Genomic DNA, 22,290 nt, shown 5'->3' on the forward strand with positions numbered 1-22,290 from the left:
TCAAAATATTTGTAAGAAACTCATGCATAAAATTTATGAAATTATTAATCAGAAATAGTAGAATTAAATCTTTTTTTTCTGTAAAATATTTCAGATGAAAAGTTCAATTAAGAATGCTTTCTGATACCTTATTGGTTGATTATGACGCAGACTGAAAATTAGCAAACGAAAGATGTATGATGTCAACAACACAATTCAAATCACTCACATGGGCCGCGTAGATTGTTTACAATATGAATAGACTTGCCGTCTTATTTTTTAAATATCATGCTCGCAACTATCATTCACATCGAGGAATATATGGTTTTAGAGTTCAGTCAAGTACAATTTTGAATTATGGTATTAAATTATATACTTCTTTTTTATTTCATTGACAAGTTACTAAATTTAATATTTATTTATTCTTCATCATCCTACCATACATTAACTGGGCCAGTGTTTATTTCACACTTGTAGAAAAATAAATAAGAAAATTTTCTCGCTCTCTTTCATTCTGCAACGGCATTTATAAATTGATAGAATTAATATAGAATGTTAAACAACAAATAATATAAAGCTTTATAAATCCGCCTATAACAAAATTCTTTCATTTTTATTTGTTAATTTTTAAATCGAGCATTCATTAGATATATTGTGGTGTAGGCTAATTTTATTTCATTAAACACTTTTTATACTATATCAAATTTTGAATCTTCATAATTTCTTTGAAATATTTTAAAGTCAATTCTTTATTGCATATCATCTATTGATATAAAACAGAATGCCTCTTTTTTTTGCTTGAACTTTATGTAATTCCACATTTGATGGATTTAAATGAAGTTTGGCGCGCAAGTACTTGGAAGGAATAACTGTGCTATTAAAACGTTTCTGCATATGTCTCTAAAAGGGGTAAAATAGAAGTAAAAAATTTTAAGATTTTTTTTCACTAAAGCATTGTAGCATATCATCATACAAAAACTTCTTTATGCTATCTTAAATGTCAAAATACTAGTTTTCCAATAACACTATCTTTTTCTTTAATTTTAATTTGTTTTTAAATTGAATTTATAATAAAATTTTAACATTTCTTTTATGATATTGAAATATTGAACTTATTTTATCATTTAGGTACATTTATTACTTGTCATTTTTTGTTAAAGTTATTTTCTTTGAACTTTAACATTGCTTCTTTTTTTTTTCTTCTTTTTTTTTCTTTTTTTTACATAAGTACCATTTAATATGAGAGCATAGCTGTTTGCTTTTAAAGGTTTTATTTTGAAATTAATTATAATTTCAGCTAAACTAAAGAATATGACATAATGACCAAACTGTAAATTTTTAGACGACAAATTACCAAATATGTAACCTAACTGTATTCTTTAATTGACATTTGACAGGTTTTTAATTATTTAGCATAGGCAGTTTAATTATTTAGCTGGGCAGTTTATTTTTTCTCATAATTTGACAAGATTTTCTTATATATTTTAATATGTTCAAATTTTTAAACTGCCCAGTTGGCTGCTTATGACTATTTTTTTTTAACTTGATCCCATTGAATAAAATGTGATTTTGGCTAAAAGTTTATAAATTTTTATTTGATTATTATATAACTTATCACACTTTTTAACTTTTAAACACATAGAATTTAGATTTTATTTTTTCATTACCTTTTTAACCATTACTGTCATACTATTAGGGCTTCAAATTCTAAATTGGATTTTGATTACATTACAAAAATTTTTTTTAAATGAATATCATTATTTGTAAATAATATAGATGTGAAAACTATATGATGATATGTGTGTCAGTTGTAAAAATCTGCAGAAAACTAAAAAATATTTTCATAAAAAAATAAACTAAAAATATTTTCTAAAAATATAGATGTTTTCATTTGTATTTGCATTCCATTAAATGTTCACTGTTTGCTCTATAAAAGATTTAATAAATTTTATCTGCATTTTGTATTTATTGGAATTTTGTTTTTAATAACAATTGATATTATGTTTTCCTATATGTACTATTGCATTAAGTGTTAAATTAAAAAAAAATCATTCAGTATTAAATTCCATGATCCTTTTAATCTGTCATGTTTTAAAATTGTTCATCTCCCAAGTTAAAATTTAATCTTTTAAAACAACCATTGTTAATATAGAAAATTCATTCTTCTCCCAAGACCAAATATTTGTTGCCAAGTTCTAAACTGAGATTTCTTAGCTTCAGTCTTTACTTAATGTGCACCAAATAGTAAAATTTAGAATACAGTTTGTCTTTTAAGACAAACTGTATCCTGAAGCTTTAAAAAGCTTCAGGATAATAATTAATCAGTCAGTATTAATTAAGGTTGATGATTCTAAAGTTTTTAAACGGTTAAAAATAAGAATTTGAAAACTAAACAATCTAATATTGCAGATATTTTTGTATGATATTTTAAAACTTTTTTTTCAGTGTTATTACATAATAAATATTTAGACTTCTTAAATGCTAAAATGTTTTATTTCATGTTTTTTCATTTTAAAAATGATTTTTTGAAATTTCTAGACAATTCTAGCTTACCTACAAACTTTGCAAACAAAGTGTATCAAGTTACAGAAGCATTTAGGAATAATGGATATAGGATTGCAAATCTGAATCCTCTTGGAGAGCCTAAAAACATGTTTGTATTTGTCAAATCTGAATTTTATACATTTTTCCATATAAAATTTACTTTTAAAATATTTCTTGTTTACATTTTTTTTTTTCTTTTTTCTAAATTGTTTTGCGTAACATTTTTTTTTTTTTTAATGTTTTTTAAAGTGATGTAGCAAATGTGTGATAAAATATCTTCATATATTACTATATAAAGTTATATATAATATAAAATTACTTTTGTATTGAAATTTTTTTTTCATCATTTATCATAACTTACTATTTTGTAAACTTTTCTGTATATGAAGTATGTTCACTGTTGTTTCATTTAAAAGAATGGCCCTTTTCTCACTATTTTTCAATTTGGTTGAATATTTCAATTCTTTTAAATGTTTGCTCTAATTATAGTGTTTTATTTTCTTTATATAAAATGAATTGCATAGCTTTTGCAATTTTTGATTATAATCAAACAATATTTTAATATGTTAATTGATTTCTGTGGTTTAGATTCCTAGATAGTTTCTTTAATATAATTTTAAATATATATCCCTTTTAAAATTTAATTTTAATATTTTCTTTTATTTTTATATAAAACAAAAACAAATATTTTATTTTCCCATTTAAAAATTAATTTTAAACTATCTATGAAAATATTATATGTATCACATCTACTTAAAAAGTATAAAGTTATTGGGAAAGTAAATGATGAGCATTACTAAAAGGAGAAAAGTATCCTGACTAAAGTATCAGTATTACTTTTTTTAAAAATATATTTCTAACTAAAGATAAGTAGCTCATTAAAATGAAAATAAAAATTTAACTAAGTTTATTTCTATTAAATTTTTTTATAGAATTTGCAGCCATGATTTTTTAGAAATTTAAACAGTTAAATTAATTTAATTTAAACAGTTACAGGAAAGAAGAAAAATATTTTGTCTTCTTTTTTTATAATTTACAGTTATAAAAGTCTTAAAATAAATAATAAAAACATATCTATATTATTCAGTTATTTTAGGTTCTAATAATTTATAAAATAAGCTAATAATTTGATTTAAAAAAAATGTAAGTTTTTAAAAAGATAGAATTTAAAGATAAGATTTTAAAATCTTATTAATAATTTTTTTTCAGCAGTTTCTAATTGGCTGTAGTAATTATTAGATAATCAAATGGAAAATTAGACTATTGTAATTTTAATGATGAAGTCATGTGCATTTGTATATAAAAGAAAAAGAAAAGTATAAGTTTCTTTTCTGTGTAGTCATAAAATTACTATAGCTTTTTTAGGAAGTAATTGTTAAATGCTTTATATTTTTTATTTATGCATTAGCCTACTTATATGGACAGTTGTTTATTTGTTATATTATTAATATAAATTTTGCAATATCAACAAAATTTCTTTTTAATTACATTTTACCAAAGTCAAAGTAATTACTATTTAAGCTTCCAAAGTGATGAATTAATTGACAAAGAAAAATTAGTAAAATCAAACTAAATGTTGAAAATGAAGAGTTTGTCAAAATTTTTATTTTACAATATCTCTCAAAATGGAAGGATAGTTGGGGCAAGTACTCATTCATGGCATATCTAAGGATCAAGATCTTCCATATAAAATAAAAATTAGTATAAGGATTGGGGTTGGAGAGATCTTGCATGGATTTTTTCCCCCATAGAGGATGTATAATTAAATAGTGTTTTTTTATATTAGGGAGTTACAGAAGCTAGATGACCATTGATGCTTATTGTGATTAGAGATCATGAGGTCTCATATCAAATAAAAAATTTTGAAATTAATGTGTTAAGAGAAATGAATGTTAAGAGAAAACTCTTTTATGCTTCTCTTTCTCTCTCTCTCTCTCGTAGAGAATGTATAGTCAAATAGGATTCTCTTAAATGAGGAATACATCTAGGGGTTTGAGCTTTCATATAAAATAAAAATGGATAGAATCAAATGAGTGGTTAGGGCTGAGTGATTTTGTTTAATTTTTTTAAAAACTCTTTTAAATGTATAATTTTTTTAATTATTATCTTATGACATTTAAATCTGTTTTATTTTCATTGACCATATTTATCAATTCTTATTTTTTAATTTTATTTTCCCTGTACCATTTCAAGCAAAGCCAATTGAAATTTTTCTTTTCAATCTCTGTACTATATGAAATCATAATAAGAAAGAGAGGAAAATTAAAGACAAGTTTCACTTTTTGCTTTTGATTGACGGAAGTTATTTATACAAGATACATTTTTTTTTTTCTGATGATTGTAATTGTTTATTCTTTTTTTTATTTTAGATATCTTTCTTCTCTGGATCCACTAAATTATGGCTTGGAAAGCAATGAAAGAATATCCTTATCAGGAATACTTCATTCAAATGAAACTGAAACTAATTCTGAAGATTTTTTTCTGATGTTGAAAAGAATCTACTGTGATAAAATAGGAATTGAATTTCAGCATTTACATGTAATAATAAAATATTGCTCTAATATAATGTTATTCTTTATTACTGTTATTGTGTATTGTTTAATGGAGTATGAAGAATAAACTGCCTAAGAAAATTTTTATGAGTAAAGATTAATATATTATTGTGCATAAAATAAATATTTATAGTTCTAACTGCAAATGAATATATTTTTACTTGCAATCTAAATGTTTATAGTTCCAATTGCTAATGCTATTGTCTGCTACTTTAATTGACCCTCCCCCCCCAAAAAAAAACAAAGTAAATATATATTGAAAAATTCAAAATGTGTATTTTTTTTTTAATAATGGAAGTACTTTCATTTATAGGAAAATGAAAAAGAATGGCTTGCAAGAGAATTTGAAAAAATCCAACTTGAACATACAATGTCTTGTCAAGAGAAAAAGGATTTAATAAATGAACTTATCAAATCTCAAGTATGTACTTTTTCTGTTTTAAAGTGCAAACTAAGTGATTTATTAAATTGATTAAAATTACAATTTTCTATGCTAAAATTTTAGTGTAGCTCATATGGTCATTATTTTTCAAATTAAATCTTGAATGTGTTCATTACATATTAGCTGATTCTCAAGTTAGTAATAATGTTGATGAAGCTATTGTAATTATATTTGTTTTCAGAACATAGTATTCTAAATTTTAAAGTTGCATCATTGTAGAAATTATAGTTCTTTATTTCTATTCATGCTGTATTTTTTTCTTGTTACTGAATAAATGTTTATACAAGACATTTTAAAAACTATTTTATTGATTTTAAATGTAATGATAGATTATCATATCATGCAACAAAGAGTAGGACTAATTATTGATGAAATAACTACTAAGCTTGCAAAAATCTTTGTTGTCAGATAAAATGTTCTTAATAAAATCATAATATTAACATTTGCTTTAAATGCAGTTTAGAAGTTAATCCAACTACCTACAAATATTTTCATTTAAAATAATTGTTTAATTATAGATCTTTGACAATTTTTTGGCAACAAAATTTGCAACCGTAAAACGATATGGTGGTGAAGGGGCAGAAAGTATGATTGCATTTTTTCTTGAAGTGTTTCGCCAGTCTTGTATAGGTACAGTATAATTTTATTTCTACTTTTCATATGTTTAATTGTGATAGACCATAAAGAAATGCCTGTAAGCTATGTAAAAGTAACAGTTCTATTAAAGAAATGCTTTAACTTAGCAATTGATTAGCATTTATTGATTAATCATATAATTATCAGAACAACATTAGTTTTCTTGTTTAGAATTAATCTGATTTTTCTCTTTTTTTAAAAAAAAAAAATAATAATAATTTAGACTCGATATGTACTTAAGCATGAAATTTTCAATTCAAATGGTACTATATTTTGTTTATAGATTTATATAATTGTAGATTCACTGCATGTTTTATCAATAAGAGGTAGCATTTTATAACTTTGAATTACTCATTAATATTCATTTTTCATTAGAAAAGTATCATTAAGGTACCATGAAAGAGGAATGCTATTATATATTATTTTTTGTTTATTGTATTCAAAATATGGGCTATAATTCTGTCTCATTTTTTATGCCATAATTTTTTATTGTCAGTCATTTTTTTAAAATAATTTTATTTTTTAAAGCATATAATTATTTGCAAATTAAAAAAAATAATAATGAAACGTAGAATTATTGGGCTCTATTTAAGAATATCGTCTTGAGTATGGAAGTTTTCTGGAGAGTTTTGTACATTAATTAAAAACACTAAATCGATTCAAGATCAGGCCTTTGAAACTAAACATTGCCATTAATATGCCTTCTAGTTTGAATTTAAATGTAAAATTAGAGCAAATAGTTTCAAAATTTCCTAATTTAATTTTGTTGGGGAATAAACGGAATTATTAGTACAAATCATTATTTAAAGCTTCTGTGATTGCCAATCATCAACATTAAATTTACCCAAACTTCAACCATTGTATATAATGTATAGAGTATATTACAACTGGTTTCAATAAAAGTTTTATTTTTTAATCAATCAATTGTATGTTGCTTAATCAACCATTCAAATGCTATGGCCCTTGCAATATCAGTTTTTCCGGACTACAAAATACTATCTGAGGTTTAGAAGGAGTCATGATTCTCATAACCCTTCATTCCCCTTGTATTCACTTCTGATTTGAATAGTTGCTTTTAAATTTTATTTAACACTACATCAAATCATTAGTACTTTAAAGTGTTTATATTAGAATTTAAATACGTTTTTTGAATACATGAATCTGAAATATTTAAAGAATTTTACTTTTTAAAAATATCCATGTCTTTCTGTTCTAGATGGACTGAAAGATGTCATTATTGGCATTCCACATAGAGGGAGATTAAATTTATTAACTGGTCTTCTTGATTTCCCTCCAGTTGTAATGTTCAAAAAGGTATAAGTTTTATAAAACATATCTTTATGAATTTAATTGTTTATTTTGAAAATACAGTGTTTTTCTTATTTCCCTTAATGGTAATTTTATTTATTTTGTTTTTATATAATTACCTTAACTTTGAAATATGATGTCAAGTATAATTTTTTAAATTATCCAATTAATTCAAATGCATATGTATTTTCTTTTGTCTCAGTAAGCTTTGAATGAACATTTGTTTTCTGGTTCATATTTGTTTAAATGTATATTACAAATTAAAAAACTGATTGTACTTCCTTAAAATTATTTTACCCTATTGAAAGGAAGGTAGTTTAATCAGACTTGAAATACTTTATTTTTCATAATAGCTTGACCACATTACCAACTGCAAAATGATATATTCCTCTGTTATAAAAAAGCATTTTATTTCCACAGTTATAGCAACATTTATTTGTTGTTTGATCTTCAAACAAACAAAAAATACCCCATTTATAAACATTGTTGATTATTGGAAATTATGTTACTAGGAATGTTCCTTGAGCAACTAAAGCATGAACAAATTCTGTTTTTACTTTTAGACAATGTAACCAGTAAATAATTTGTATAGTTTTTTTTTAAGTTTAAAATTTGGAACCTCTTATAAGGTCACTATTTATTGCTAAAATAGAACTTATATTTATATCATATTGTAAAATATCAAAATAATGCACTAATTGGTATCCATTAAAAAAAGAGATCTTTCTCCTTTTATTATTTTTTTTTCAATGTCTTTATTTCAAATGATATGTATGCTTTTTCAAGTTAGAAACAACTAATTATGAAGTGATTGAAATAATATTTTGTGATTAGTGCAGTTTATAACCTATATATATATATTAAACTTTTAATTTAATCCAAATTAATTTCTAAGATTTTATCTTAATTTAACCCATTGTAACTTCATTCTAAAATATTCTCTTATTTCGTGATCCAATTCCACTTTCGGTTTAATTAATTTCTCTGTAAAAATAATGCACCATCAGTACTATGTATCAAGAGAAAGTGATATCTTCAGTTGCCTTGAAAAATTGTCAAAGGTCACCATGTGTATTGAATTGGCACCTGGCCAGAAATCCTATGTTATATAAGACTAGTGATCATTTGATCGTCCCTTTTTTGCCTTCTGTTTTTGTGCCGCACTGCACCTTCTTGTAAATAATAATGTTTGCCTCCTGAGAGAGAATAAAACGGAAGTAAAAAGACCAAGTCTCTTCACTGCTTCGAACCTGCATTCTACTGAAACCAAAAATATGTTATAAAACTATGTATTAATGAAAATAAAAATTAATAGTGGTCAATTTAATCTATTTTATGATTAAATCATTTCTTATTCTTTCTTTGATCTCTCTAGATTATATAAGCTGAATTCTCCTTATTCTAATTTGAATGACTTTCTATATAATCCTTTGCATCCTATGTTATTTAGATACCCTGATATATTTAATATGTAAGAGATACAAAGTATGCTAACAATAACTTACTGCATAATAACTCAAAACATATATTCAAAATATTGCCATGTTACAGAAGAACCATGGCAAATAACAAAAAGAAAAAAACTTTTTTGTAATTTTAAAAACAACATAAAAAAAAGTTTACACCTTGCTGATTTATTTTAAATTGTTATTTCAATGTAACATTTGCAAACAAGTTAAAGTATTTCTAGATGAAGTGAACTATTATTATATTCTACCTGATAATTGTATGATATAATTCAAATCTGTAATAGTAAAAGATAAACACATTAGTCCACCAAAAATGAGTTATGCAACAGAAAATGGATAGACTTTCATTCAATAGTAATTGCAGGATAAACAGTTGGAGGATTAATAACTGTGTATGGTACAAAATATTCAATAAAAATGTAAAGTTCTTATAAGGAAGGATGGAATACAAGAGTGATAAAGTATATTAAAGCCAGAATGTAAAAATTACATGAAAATATGTTAAATGATTGACATTGAAATAAAATTTTGAAAAAAATTGATTCAGATTTTTTTTATAAAATATTATTTTATAAGTAGAGAGAAATAGTTCATGATATTCTAATTAATATCTTATTTTATTGTTCTGATACTTTGCAATCTAACCTTACACAGAAGCTGCTTTTTTGCCTCTAGAGCTCCCAGTACTGGTTTGAAAAATAAAAGTAAAATTAAGTGAAGGATTTTGGCATTAAATAAAATAATGAAAAATAAAACTAGTTTGTAAATGTAATAAAGTGTAATGTAATAAAAAGATGTTATTATATTTTTGAAGAAGTATTGAGAAATATTATGATGCATTGATGTGATCAAATTAAAACTGTTATTGTTTGTAACAATTTATTATTGTTATTACTTTGTAATTCAAAAAGAGTTAATATTATTTCTAAAAAAAATTATTTTTAATATTAAATTACCTAAATTCACAGCTTTTGACAATGATATAAAAATATTTTTTTCTATGTTGTTTAGTATCTTATTATATAAATTAAGAAATGCAGTTTTATATTTGTTTTTGTCTGTCATTATTTAAGAAATAAAACTGTGAAATGAATATTGTTTCAAGTGGTATGATTTAAATGTAATTATAGAATAAATTTGTAAAATTATAATGGAAAATAACATTAATAAGCACCTTGTGGAATACATCTACTAAATGAATTTTGATTTTAAGTTTGTGCTTTTATATATTACATTTTAGAAGCATGATAAAATTAGTATCTTATGCATTCTTTTGTAAGATATTAATTTTATGTGTATATTGCAGTTTAGAATTTCTTATTGCAAGAAATGCATGCACTAAATTTTTCTTTCTTACTAACCTTAATTAAATAATAATAAATAAAAAAATCTATTACAACATCGAATAGAAGTTAAACTTGACTTCAAATACACACAGATAATTTTGTTTGTTACATAATATTCAAATAAAATTTTTACATTGCTTTGAATATTCAGTCAAAAAGTTTTAATATTAATTCTTTTTAGATGTTGGGATTTTCAGAATTTCCTGCTGGCATTGATGCTACTGGAGATGTATTATCTCATTTGAGTAAGTGATGGCAAAGACAGTATATGTAATGTAATATGTTTAGATGTTTTTAATTTTTCATTTTTAATATATGAGATGAAACATATGTCTTATTTTCTGCTTTTCTGCAATAGAACAATTTTTTTTTTTCAAAACTTAAACCTGCTTTTCTTATTTTTTTAGCTGGGTTGACTGAGTATAAATATGAAGACAAATCAGTGCATATTACATTACTTCCTAATCCTTCACATTTAGAGGTATGTTAACAAATCATTATTCCATTATTTTTTTCCCATTATTACTGGGTTTTTTTTTTATATAAGTAAATTTATTTGCTTTATACAAAAGATGAATAAAAAAGCACACAGTATTCTTTGTACAGTATTATAAATACATAGCTACATCTTCAAAGCTTGCAAAAAGAAGGGAAAATGATTAAAACAAGGGAAGTGCATAATGAAGATATTCATCTACACAAAAATATTCCATAAAAATAATTCACTCACCTCATTTTAACAGTAGGGGTAAGTTGACAACAATTTTCAGCTATAGAATAATGATTAGATGCTTCTCTAAGTTTAAAAGAACTGGACAGTGATATATAATATAATATAATGTGTTATTTGAAAGAATCATGATCAAAAAACAGCGACAAATAATAGCAGAGCATGGTTAGGGTTCTTTAGGTTTCTTTGTTGTGGAGGGAAAAAGAAGAACTGTGTGATTCGAAACAAACTCTAAAATGGAAGCTTGGAATTAATAATTCCATTTAGGTTATAAATATTCATGCTGCTCTAAGTTTAAAAAGACTCTACTATGTAATATTTAATGTGAAGCCGAAAAATCTTGGTGAAAAAGAAACAGTAGAATGTTTCTTCAAACCACAGTAGGAAAACAGAACAGTTTTTGCATTTTGAAGAAGATGCAAAAATCTTATGGGTAAATTCAAATCAGCATTCATGGGTCATATAGAAGATTGAAAAATTGAAGCCAGCAATGAACTGAAAAACATTCAAATAAAAAATTACAGATCAGTGAGTGATTATGCTGCTAAAGCAAGAGGAGTATTTTCTAACTAATTGTTATTGTCTTGGGTTAGATGTCTTATCTAAGAATCTTGTATTCTATTCAATATGCAGTCTAAAAGGTAAATTTTTCAATATATGAGATTCTTCAAAACATAATGCAATTAGTAGATGAATGTTAGAAATTCTCCATAACAAAAGAAAATACTTTTAATTCACTTGGAAGTCGTACCGAAGGTTAAAAAACCCATGTACAAGACTTTGTTACATCTGCAGGCACCCAAATCACATGGTCAAGGATTGTTTTCTTAGAAATAAAAATACAAAAAATATTCGAAGGAATAATTGGAAAAAAATTCATCACTATATCAACTTGTCATTTAAAAAACAAGCTTCTGTTTTTACTGCTTCTATATATCATGAAAAACTAAATGATAAATTATGGTTAGTGAATATTGTAGCTTCTTGTCATATGGTTAAAGAAAGTGCGTGGTTTGAAGAAATAAATTATGAAATAAAGAATATTTATTTAACATGTATATAAAATTTTATGTGAAGAAATCTGGAACGTGAAAGCAAATTCTGTGAATACACAATACAATAATCTTATAAATTAACTATTATAAATTTAAATTATGTTCCTGGATTAAGAAATAATGTTCTATCTTTTACATGTCTAATGGATAAGAGTTAAATCTGATAAATCTGATTAAAGTTAAATCTAATAATAATTGTGTATTGATATTTAATAAAAATAATAACTTAAGTAGCATATAAGAATAATGTAGATTAGGAGTATATTTAAAATGATTGAATAATTTGGAGTTTTGCCTTCCTAATAAATCTACTAATAATTATGAAATTTGACCTAATAGATTATTTATATAAATCCTGAGTATATGTTTAAAATTAAAAAAATATATATTGATAATATAAATGTTTTCAGATGTAGTATGAGTGAAATAATTAAAAAATCCGTCATATTGTCATAAATCAAAATTTTGAGGTTCGTCAGTTTATTCTTGCTGATCTGTATAGTCGTATTTAGTTTGATTCTTTAGATAGTGTAAAATATTTCTTGGTATTGGTGGATGTTTTTCAGGCATGTATTTTATTTCTTAAAAAATAGAAGTAATATATATTACATTTTTCTCAACTTAAAGTTAAATATGGAAATCTAAGCTGTAAAAGAATTAAAATTAAGAACTGGTAGAAGTTTAGAATTCGTAAATTGGCAATTTAATATTTATGTAGCTAATTCATGTATATTTCATGGGGGGAAAATCCCATTCCATACAATAATGAAAGTATTATTAAAGCTGAGAAAGCAAACTGTATCCTTCTTGAAAGAGATGGATCATTGTTATGTAAAAGAAGCTTCCAATAAAATTTTGTGCTGATGCTATTAACTATGTTACCGGGTGCGGCATAAATTCTTGCAAACTTCGAAAAATAATGATAAAAAAAGTAATGCTCGAAAAAAATTGCGGTTTGCGGGAATATGTTCCGAGAACCTTTGTATTTTGTTTTATCCATTAAAAAAATGTATTTAAAAAATGACCGACAGATGGCACTCACACGTCATACTGGGACTGTTTATGCAAATCAGTATAGCTATAAAACACAAGGCTGGAAATGGATCTGTCATTCGACGCCAGTAGCATACTATCGCTATCGGATCGAGCATTAGTGGTTAAACTGTTCTACAAAAACGGTGAATCCGCGACTAAAGCATTGCGACAGTTACGGGCGGTGAAAGGAATTAAGGCGAAGAAAAACCCAATTTCATTGAATGGGATATTGAATTTAGTTCGTCGTTTTGAGGAAACGGGAAGATTAGAGGATCGTCCACGAAGTGGCAGACCATCCGTCAGCGCTGACAGCGTCCCTGTTGTCCAAAGGGTCATGAGAAATGTGGCAGCCGAGACTTCAACTGGGAGTTCCAGTGCACGTGAAGCAGGTAAAGTAACAGGAATTCCGGAAAGGTTGATCCGACACATTCTGCACGAAATCTTGAAACTGCATCCGTACAAGATAGAGGCATTTCACCAGTTGTTGCCAGAAAAGACAAGCCTTTGCAACATGGGTGCTCCTACAATTGGAACGTGACCCACAATGATTACTGAACATCATGTGAAGCCCACTTTTCATTGCATGGTGATGTCAATACGCAAAACAGTCGTATCTGGGCAGCTTCAAACCCGCGTGCGTACACGACCAAATCACTACATTCTCCACATGCTGCTTGGTGCGATTTTACTGCGTCCTTCATTCTAGGCCCTTTCTTTTTTTGAAGAGCGTTGTCCTGTATCCGGTTGGAAAACCTGTTTCGTCACTGCAGAACGCTATCTTAGGCTTTTGCGAGACCACGTTATGCCTGCTTTGCAAAGACGTGCATTATCTTCCATCACCTTCATGCAGGATGGTGCCCCGCCCCACGTTACTAGTTCCGTTAAGACGTTCCTCCTAGACACATTCACTGAGGACAGAGTGATAGGCAGAGGATGTAAGAATGAGTGGTCCTCACGATTTCACAAGCGGACTTTTAGTTGTGGGATACCGGAAGTCTCGTGTCTACCGGGGCTCTCCTGCCACTTTGGTGGAACTGAAAGAGGCCATTCAATTGGCCGTTAGTGGCATCGATGCCGACATGTTACACGCAGCTGTAATAGGCGTATTTACGCGCCTCACTTGCTTAATACCTTATGGTGGCGGTCATGTTGAGTATCTTTTGCTTTAAAATAAAATGTACTATAATGTTACTGTGCTCTGTTTTCCTGATTTGCTTAAACCATCTCGGTATGACCGTGTGAGCGCCATCTATCGGTCATTTTTAAATACATTTTTTAAAATGGAAATAACGAAATCCAAAGGCTCTCAGAACATATTTTCGCAAACCGCAATTTTTTTCGATCATTGCTTTTTTTATTATGATTTTTTGAAGTTTGCCCGAATTTATGCCGCACGCAGTATATAATGTAATACTATATAAAGGAAAAGAAAAAACTCCCCTTGAGATTTGGACCAATAAAAAAAAAGATTATCATGGAATGTATGGCTTATTTTCATGTTCCAAATATAATAAGAAACAAATTTAGTGTACCAGGAAGATGTGGTATATTGCTAGGATACGCAGGCCAGGGCAAGATTATTGCATTTATATTAAAAACCAAAAGATAAATATGCAAAAATCAGTGAAATTTTAAAAGGTTGTAATTATTTAAGAAAAATGCAAGTGAACACTTTGAGATAAATTCATTGCTAGAAGAAACAAAATTAATCAAAAACCAGAGATGAAGTTTCTTATTTAGAAATTCCGGAAGCAAGTGAAGGTATTAACGTATCTGATCTTTAACGTATCTAACGTACAGTGATCAACCTACAGTTGGGAGATGAAAACCAAATATCAAATGTTGAGCTTAAAAGTATTTATATAAATCAGATTTAGACATTCAGAAAGGCTGAAATGTAGGAAAATATCAGCTTATATAGAAGTAATAAATACTGCGTTTTGTAAAAATTGGGAATAGGTATGAAAAAGGAAATAGATTCATTAAATGAGCAAGAAGATTGAGTAATAATAGTAATAATAATAATAATAAAAACTACAAAAACAAAATTAATAAGAAGCAAATAGATGCATTCATTAAAGCAAGATAAGGCTGGAAAAAATAAAATATAAAGTTTTTTTGCAGCAAGTTTTTGCAATAAATAATAATTATTTAAAAGATTATTCAGAATGATGTTCTCTGATCAGTCACAAATATAAAATCTTTCTAATTATTAATCATACTGATATCAAAATTAAATTTGTTCCCAATTTTTTTTTTTTTAATGTAAAACGTGCTTATTTGTATAATAATTTAGAAGAAACTGTCTATGTGTTACCTCCACCTAGTTATGAAAAATTAATTGAAGAGACAAGGTTTTATAAATTAAGAATATTTATAGCTTACCACAAATGGGTAGAAATTGATATATGACTATAAAAACCAAATTAAAAAAATTTGAATTTAGTTTCTGAAAACTGTGTTTTCATTAAGAATGATGGCCAAAATGTCTTATGTATGTATGTAGATGATTTAGTTCTTATCTGTATTTGTAATAATGATGTAATGTGTTATAAAACTGTAACTACCCTTAAAAACTTATTTTAAATGTATGAGAACAAAACTGATGAGATACCAAACTGAAACTTTAAAGCATGAAAATGGCATCCATTTGTTGAAACCTGAATACCTTGATTCCCTATCGTTTAAATATAATCTAGATTTAATGTAAAAGTATCAAAACTATTTTAAAAGGAAAAAAATAAAAGAGCTTTCCGAATACAAACAAGCAGATTGATATTATTATGTATCATAAATTAATTGAAGAATTTTTATATTTAGCTAAGAGGTCAGATTCTGATACATCATTTGTAATAACTTATCTTTTGCAGTTTAATCATAAATCAGAAAAAAAAAAGCATTATTATGTAGCTAAAAGCATATAAAGATCTTTGATGAGTTCAAAAGTTAAGAAATTGTTTTATAATAACAAAATTGGTTTTCTAAATCCTATTTCTGATATAGTTGAGCAAATGTGGAAAATGGTAATTTTTTTCTAATGACATAATTTTTCTTGGTCATTAATTTCTTGGAATTGTTGTAAATAAAAAATTCTTAGTATTTCAACATGTGAAGCAGAGTTGTATGCAATTTCTGAAATTTGTAAAGATATTATTTAGATTGTAAATATATTGATTGAACTGAAATGTAATCAATATATTGAGGATTCTATAACCATAAATTCAAATAGCCAAGCATCAAATTAGTGCTGTAGGTCTATGGATAAATCAAGGCATATGATATTTACATTTTCATTTTTTGAAAGATTTGTAGGAAGACAATGTAATTAAACTAAGATATATTCAAACTGAAATGTTGACTGCACATTTTCTTAGAAAAGTTTTTAACAATGAAAATTCAAACTATTCCATAGAAAGTATTTCATTAATTTTGTAATTTTTTTATGTTTATATGTATTTATTTTTTGTGCATGTAGTATTAGAATGATTTGAAAAATTTATCATTCATGAAAGGGATGTTTTGGGATGAGGCAAACATTTGTATATGTGCAATAAATGTGCTATCTAAAATAATCATAATCAAGATCTTATTGAAAAACAAAAATAAAAAATATGCAACTTATTATATTAAATATATTAATTAGTCTTAGTACTTATTATAAGACTTTGTATAAATAAATGTTGCTTAATAGGATATTAATAATATAGTCAGGTATAACAAGGGCAAATGACACTCAGGGGTGTATGCTTATTTCAAATGTATGTCTTGCTTCTTTAATATTGTACTTTGAAAAATAGTTTGAAATAAAAAAAAAATTTAAAAATCATATTTTTTATGTCATTTTTAAAAATTATTTTTTCCATTGACAGGCTGTTTCACCTGTTGTTGCTGGGTATGCTCGCAGTCGTCTTCAAAGCTTAAAGCTGGCTGACTATGGAAGTGATTCAATGAATGAGTTTAAATATCCAGTTCTACCTATACAGGTTCATGGAGATGCTTCATTTTCAGGTCAAGTACGTTTTTTTAGAAATTTGTGCTATTTCTTTCTTCATCAAAAATGTCTTTTAATTTAACATTAGGCTCTTCATGTTAATTTTTAGTACATAAATATATAGTTTTCAATGACAAAAATATTTTTAAAGATACGTAACATTATATGTTAAGGAATTATGATTGGAAAAAGAATATATTTCTATTTTGTGAATAAACTGTCAATAAGAAAAATAAAATAATAATAAATTTATAAAAATATGATAAAAATTATCCTCCCCCCCCCAATAAAAAGGAAGAAATTATAGCAAGAATTCCATGGCATATTGTTCATCAGGAAAGAATATGATGATGATATTCAAAATTTGGAATTCCTTGTGTATAAATGGCCAATAGCTTAATAATGAAAAAAGGGGATTTTTCATTTGTAAAACACCCTTTAAAAAATTCTTAATCATATCAAAGGTAAAAAAAAGTATGCACAGAATTATTTATAAAATATGACATGGATCAGAAACTTGGAAGGGAAAAAATAAATGGCCTGCATAGCTTTGTGATAGAGATTGTAGTGAATGGCATTTTATGAATTACTAGCTGCCTTTGGCGGCCAGCCGGTTCGCCAATCTTAATGCTCCTTAAAATTTTAATAATTAAATATTTTAGGCAATTCCTAATTTAATAACTTCTTCCTCAAAATATTTTAAAACTTCAAATTTTGATAGTCATATAATTCACTCATAATATTATAAACGCCTTCAGTCATAACGTAATATGTATCGCTCTAATTTTTTGTTAGCTCCCATAGAATTTATACTTTAAATTAAAGTGGAAAGGATTAATCTGCAATTAATATAATAATATTTTTTACTGAAACAAAGTTTCTTTTTGTAATATGATTACTGAAAACAGTCATTGAGCGTTTAAACTTTATGGGCACTAAAGAATATTTTTTTAAATTTATGTAATATTTCAAGAATTTGTCAACAAAATTTTCTCAGATTCATCATGACCAGATCGATTAATTAACAATGTTTAATTTTAAATGCATCAGACACTAAGAAAATAAAACGAATCGTTTAAAACAATCGGTTGAAAACAGGTTTAAAAAAATTACTTAAAAAACGATGGACTTAAAACTATAAGCACATACAAAAAATATATAATTAACATAAATACACTTTAATTACAAAAGCATGCAACTAATCTAAAAATAATTTAAATCATCCATTGATAATGGTTGTCATGTCAACAATCAGAACACAATGCGCATGCGTGAATTTTCAACGCCAGTTACGGTAACGCAAATGCGTGAGTTTTTCTACGCCAGTTGGGGTAACGCTATGCAGATTAGAAATTTTTAATTTCCTTTGTTCTGTTTTATTTTAGTTCAAAAGTACTTCAGAATGAATCTGAAAGATCGATTAATTAACAATGTTTAATTTTAAATGCATCAAACATTAAGAAAATAAACAGAATCGTTTGCAATAATCAGCCGAAAAATCTTAAGCCTAGCCTCTCTACTGTTGGGTAAAAAAACTGAACCCTTACTCATTTGGCTTACTCACCCTTACTCAAGATTTTTTTGGCGGGAAAGTTAGTTTTTAATCATTAATTAAAATTCTAATTAAAAATTCAAAAAAAGTGACCCCAGGTGCACATACCCGACCTCCAAGGTATACATGTACCAAATTTGGTAGCTGTAGGTCAAATGGTCTTTTCTGTAGAGTGCCAATAGACACACACACACATTGAGCTTTATATATAAGTATAGATTAACAAGCACAAAGTGCTGGTGTAATGGTCATGTGCTCACAAAGATCTTTTAAGTCTCATTCAGAATTATTTCATACCATAATTTATAGTTTATTTATCAAAAATGTATTAAAATAATTAAACATTCTTTGTATTATTAACTGATCTCACTATATAAGTCACTGCTTTGTATTTTTTAATGTTATGATGGTGTGAAAATCACCTTTGAGCTTGAATATTTGTGTGAATTATGTGAAAAAAGTTTTGAAATGTTGCTTAATTTTTAATTACTTCTTTTAGTTTTTAAAACATCTCTGAGATGCATATTCCCATCTTCCAAAGTATACTGGTTATCAAATTTGGAGACTCTATTTCTAATATCCATTTTATAGAGTGCTAACACTTAAACACACATACATTCTCCTTTATTATTAACTAGCTAGCTTTGGTAATCCGTTGGTACCTGCTAAATTAGTGATTGCTAAAAATTTCAGTAAAATATTTTCTAGAACTATGTCTTGATATCTTCCTCAGCAAAATATTTTCAAACTTAAAGTGTTGATAGATTTCTAACTCATGTTACTTTAGATGGTTTACATAATTTTATTTTTAATTCTATACATTTCTCTAATTTTCTGCATATCTTTATATACTGAATTATATCACAGAAAAAAGCAATCATATTTAAAAAATGAGGTAGGACAGGAATTACAGGATCAGAAAAAATAAATTTAAACGAACTTAAAAATTTTCTTCATTTTGAAGTTAAATCTTAATTGTGGGTGTAACAAAATTTCAAAAAAATTATTAAAAGTATGCTTTATACTGAAATATACTCAACATGAAAAAAATAAGCCAAATCCTCATACCTTGGTCTCAATAATGAAAAAGGTCACAGGTTGAATTATTTGTATTATCTGCATTTTTTTTTTTTTTTTTCTTCTTCTTTTGTGTGTGTGTGCAATTTAAGTTTCACGTTAAGAAGGAAATATATTATTGTAAAATACTCTTAAAATATTTTTTAAATGAATTAAAAGTAGAAAAATATATAGCAAAAGAATATGAATGAAAATATATATTGTTACGAACCTGTGATGCTGCTTCCCAGCATAGTTGGTTCCATAGGAGGTCCCAGAGCTTGGCGACTTTGGCGTCAAAATAGATAATACCCGAAACATCGAGAATTTTCCCAATCCGTCCAGTAGGAACGGAGATACGTCTCGAACGTTCCAGATTGGTTGAGAGGCTTCTAGCCCCACCTCCTAAGACCTATAAAAGGAGCTGCAGCTGCCAGGGAGTCGTCGTGGACCAGTGGTGAATTGAGTAGCCGTGGACCAGTGGAATCGAAGAGTAGTCGGGATCGACGGTAAAGAACTGGCCTTCCAGAGATAAGCGGAGCAGCGACGAAATGAAGCTAGTGCTGAACTAAGCTGTGCGCTACTGTCTACAATAGAGATTTGTTGTATGCTGCTGTTTTGTATGCTGTACGTCTCGGCTGAAGATAATCGTCTGTTGTGCTGTATATAGTTGTCGTCTTTGTGCTGTCCTGTATGTCTTCGTGTAAATAAACGTCGTTGTTTTTATTTTCTACTGCCGCCTGTTGATTGAGCGTTCTCCACACCATATAACTCCCACTATCCAAACGAACATATCCAAACATTCCGAATTTCCGAACATTCCAAATTTCGTAACAATATATATTTTTTTAATTTTATTATAATATGAAAATTACTTTTATACTGAATATTTTTGGAAATTATAATGGAAAAAACACCAATAGTTCGTTTTATTTTTAATTAATTAAAATCATATCAAGGTTTATATTTTTACCTTTCAAATTATATCTGAGCCAAATTTGCTTGCTGTTAGTCTAAGAGTTTTTCTTGTAGAGTGACTGCATAGATACACACATATTCTCCATAAATATTAGTAGAAAAAGACATATCATATAAGAGGTGAGGACCATTGGCAGCAAAACTGTAAAGCTCACATTTCTTCTATAGAATTAGAAATAAAATATTTGATTCATCAATTGGGTGGGATAGAATATTTCTGATTTAAAGAAATTTCTGTTATAATTATTATAATATATTTTAATAATATAATAATCCAAATTTCAATAAAATTTTATTTAAATAGTCATTTGATTGACAGATTCAATTGAATTCATTTGAATGTATTTATAAATTGCACTTGAAAGAAAAATTAAAATTATGTATTTAGTGTGATGGTTTATTAGCTTATTCACCTGAGATATATATTATTTTGGCTTTTGCTTTTGCCTAATCTTTCTATTTTTAAAAAAAACGTTTACTGTTTATCAAGATTTTGTGATTTTTTTTTTCTTTCCTATCACAATTATACCTTAACAAAATAAATTTTAATACATAAGCTGTTTCCTATCTTATCTACTGAAATATGTGAAAAAAGTTGTCAGCTAAGAAATACTGTATTAAAAGGTCTCATTTTCTATGATAAATGAATATCGTGTGACCATTGGGAATGCTTCCTTTAAATAAGTGAAATTATGAATTTTTTCTTTATTATTATATATTTCATAATTATTATCATGTGAGGACATGATGTTGTTTTGGTTAAGGGATTTTGAAGATCGAAATCACATAGGCAATGAATAAAGTGTAAATGGCAATTTTCATCATCTTTTAATCACATATATATTTTTTTACCTGCTTTTACCAGTATTGCATTATTATTATGTATGCTTATTTGAAAGCAGATGCATTTTTAAAAGGTTGACCTGCTTTTACCAGTATTGCTTTATTATTACGTATGCATTTTTAGAAGATTGACATAGAACTATGACATCATAGCTGTTATTTCATCTCAAAATCAGTCGAGCTCCAAAACTTTGTTTGCGAGCTAGAAATATTAATAGTTAAAAGAAATTATATAGAGATAGTGAGAGAGGGATAGAGACTGATAGAACTGGTTAATGACTTAATGACAAACTGGTTAATGACTTAAATTAATTAAGACAAATGATGACTTAAAAAATAATAATGTTCTCACGTGATAACTAGAAATGTGTGGTCGTAGATTTCATTTTAATTTTTATTTATTTTGTTTTTTAGGGAGTAGTCATGGAAACCATTGCAATGTCTAATGTTCCTCATTATTCTGTTGGAGGATCAATACATCTCATAGTCAATAATCAAATTGGTTTTACTACTCCACAAGAAAGAGGAAGGTAATTTTAAGGATAGATTGGCTCATTTATATTTGATATAATATTTATTGCATTAATTTTATACTTCATTTTGTATGTGTATTTAGTTGATTGTATGAAATTGCAGTATCACTGAAGTAGTCTGCAGTGTGTGAAATCTTTTCTTTTTTGAAATGCTTAATATTTTGAATGCCAAGACCCCCTTTTTTTAAAAGAATTTTTCAATACATACCAATAGAAACATATATAATTTTTTCTTCTGATT

At 26.7% G+C, this 22,290-nt stretch overlaps 1 protein-coding gene across 1 annotated transcript in view; it reads left to right on the forward strand.

The window, feature by feature from the left end:
- The first annotated feature begins 159 nt into the window (after positions 1-159).
- The window catches only part of LOC129971221 (2-oxoadipate dehydrogenase complex component E1-like), a 55,983-nt gene continuing 33,852 nt past the window's right edge, over positions 160-22,290 (forward strand). Inside the window, exons 1-10 of the mRNA XM_056084810.1 lie at positions 160-339; positions 2,518-2,632; positions 4,893-5,061; positions 5,389-5,496; positions 6,036-6,147; positions 7,370-7,467; positions 10,458-10,521; positions 10,684-10,757; positions 16,966-17,109; positions 21,931-22,046. Of these exons, the coding sequence (XP_055940785.1) occupies positions 234-339; positions 2,518-2,632; positions 4,893-5,061; positions 5,389-5,496; positions 6,036-6,147; positions 7,370-7,467; positions 10,458-10,521; positions 10,684-10,757; positions 16,966-17,109; positions 21,931-22,046 (1,106 nt within the window). The 5' untranslated portion in view covers positions 160-233. The remainder of the gene's footprint in view (positions 340-2,517; positions 2,633-4,892; positions 5,062-5,388; positions 5,497-6,035; positions 6,148-7,369; positions 7,468-10,457; positions 10,522-10,683; positions 10,758-16,965; positions 17,110-21,930; positions 22,047-22,290) is intronic.

Source organism: Argiope bruennichi, chromosome 1, assembly GCF_947563725.1.
Source record: "Argiope bruennichi chromosome 1, qqArgBrue1.1, whole genome shotgun sequence".
In the NCBI taxonomy this organism is placed as follows: domain Eukaryota; kingdom Metazoa; phylum Arthropoda; class Arachnida; order Araneae; family Araneidae; genus Argiope; species Argiope bruennichi.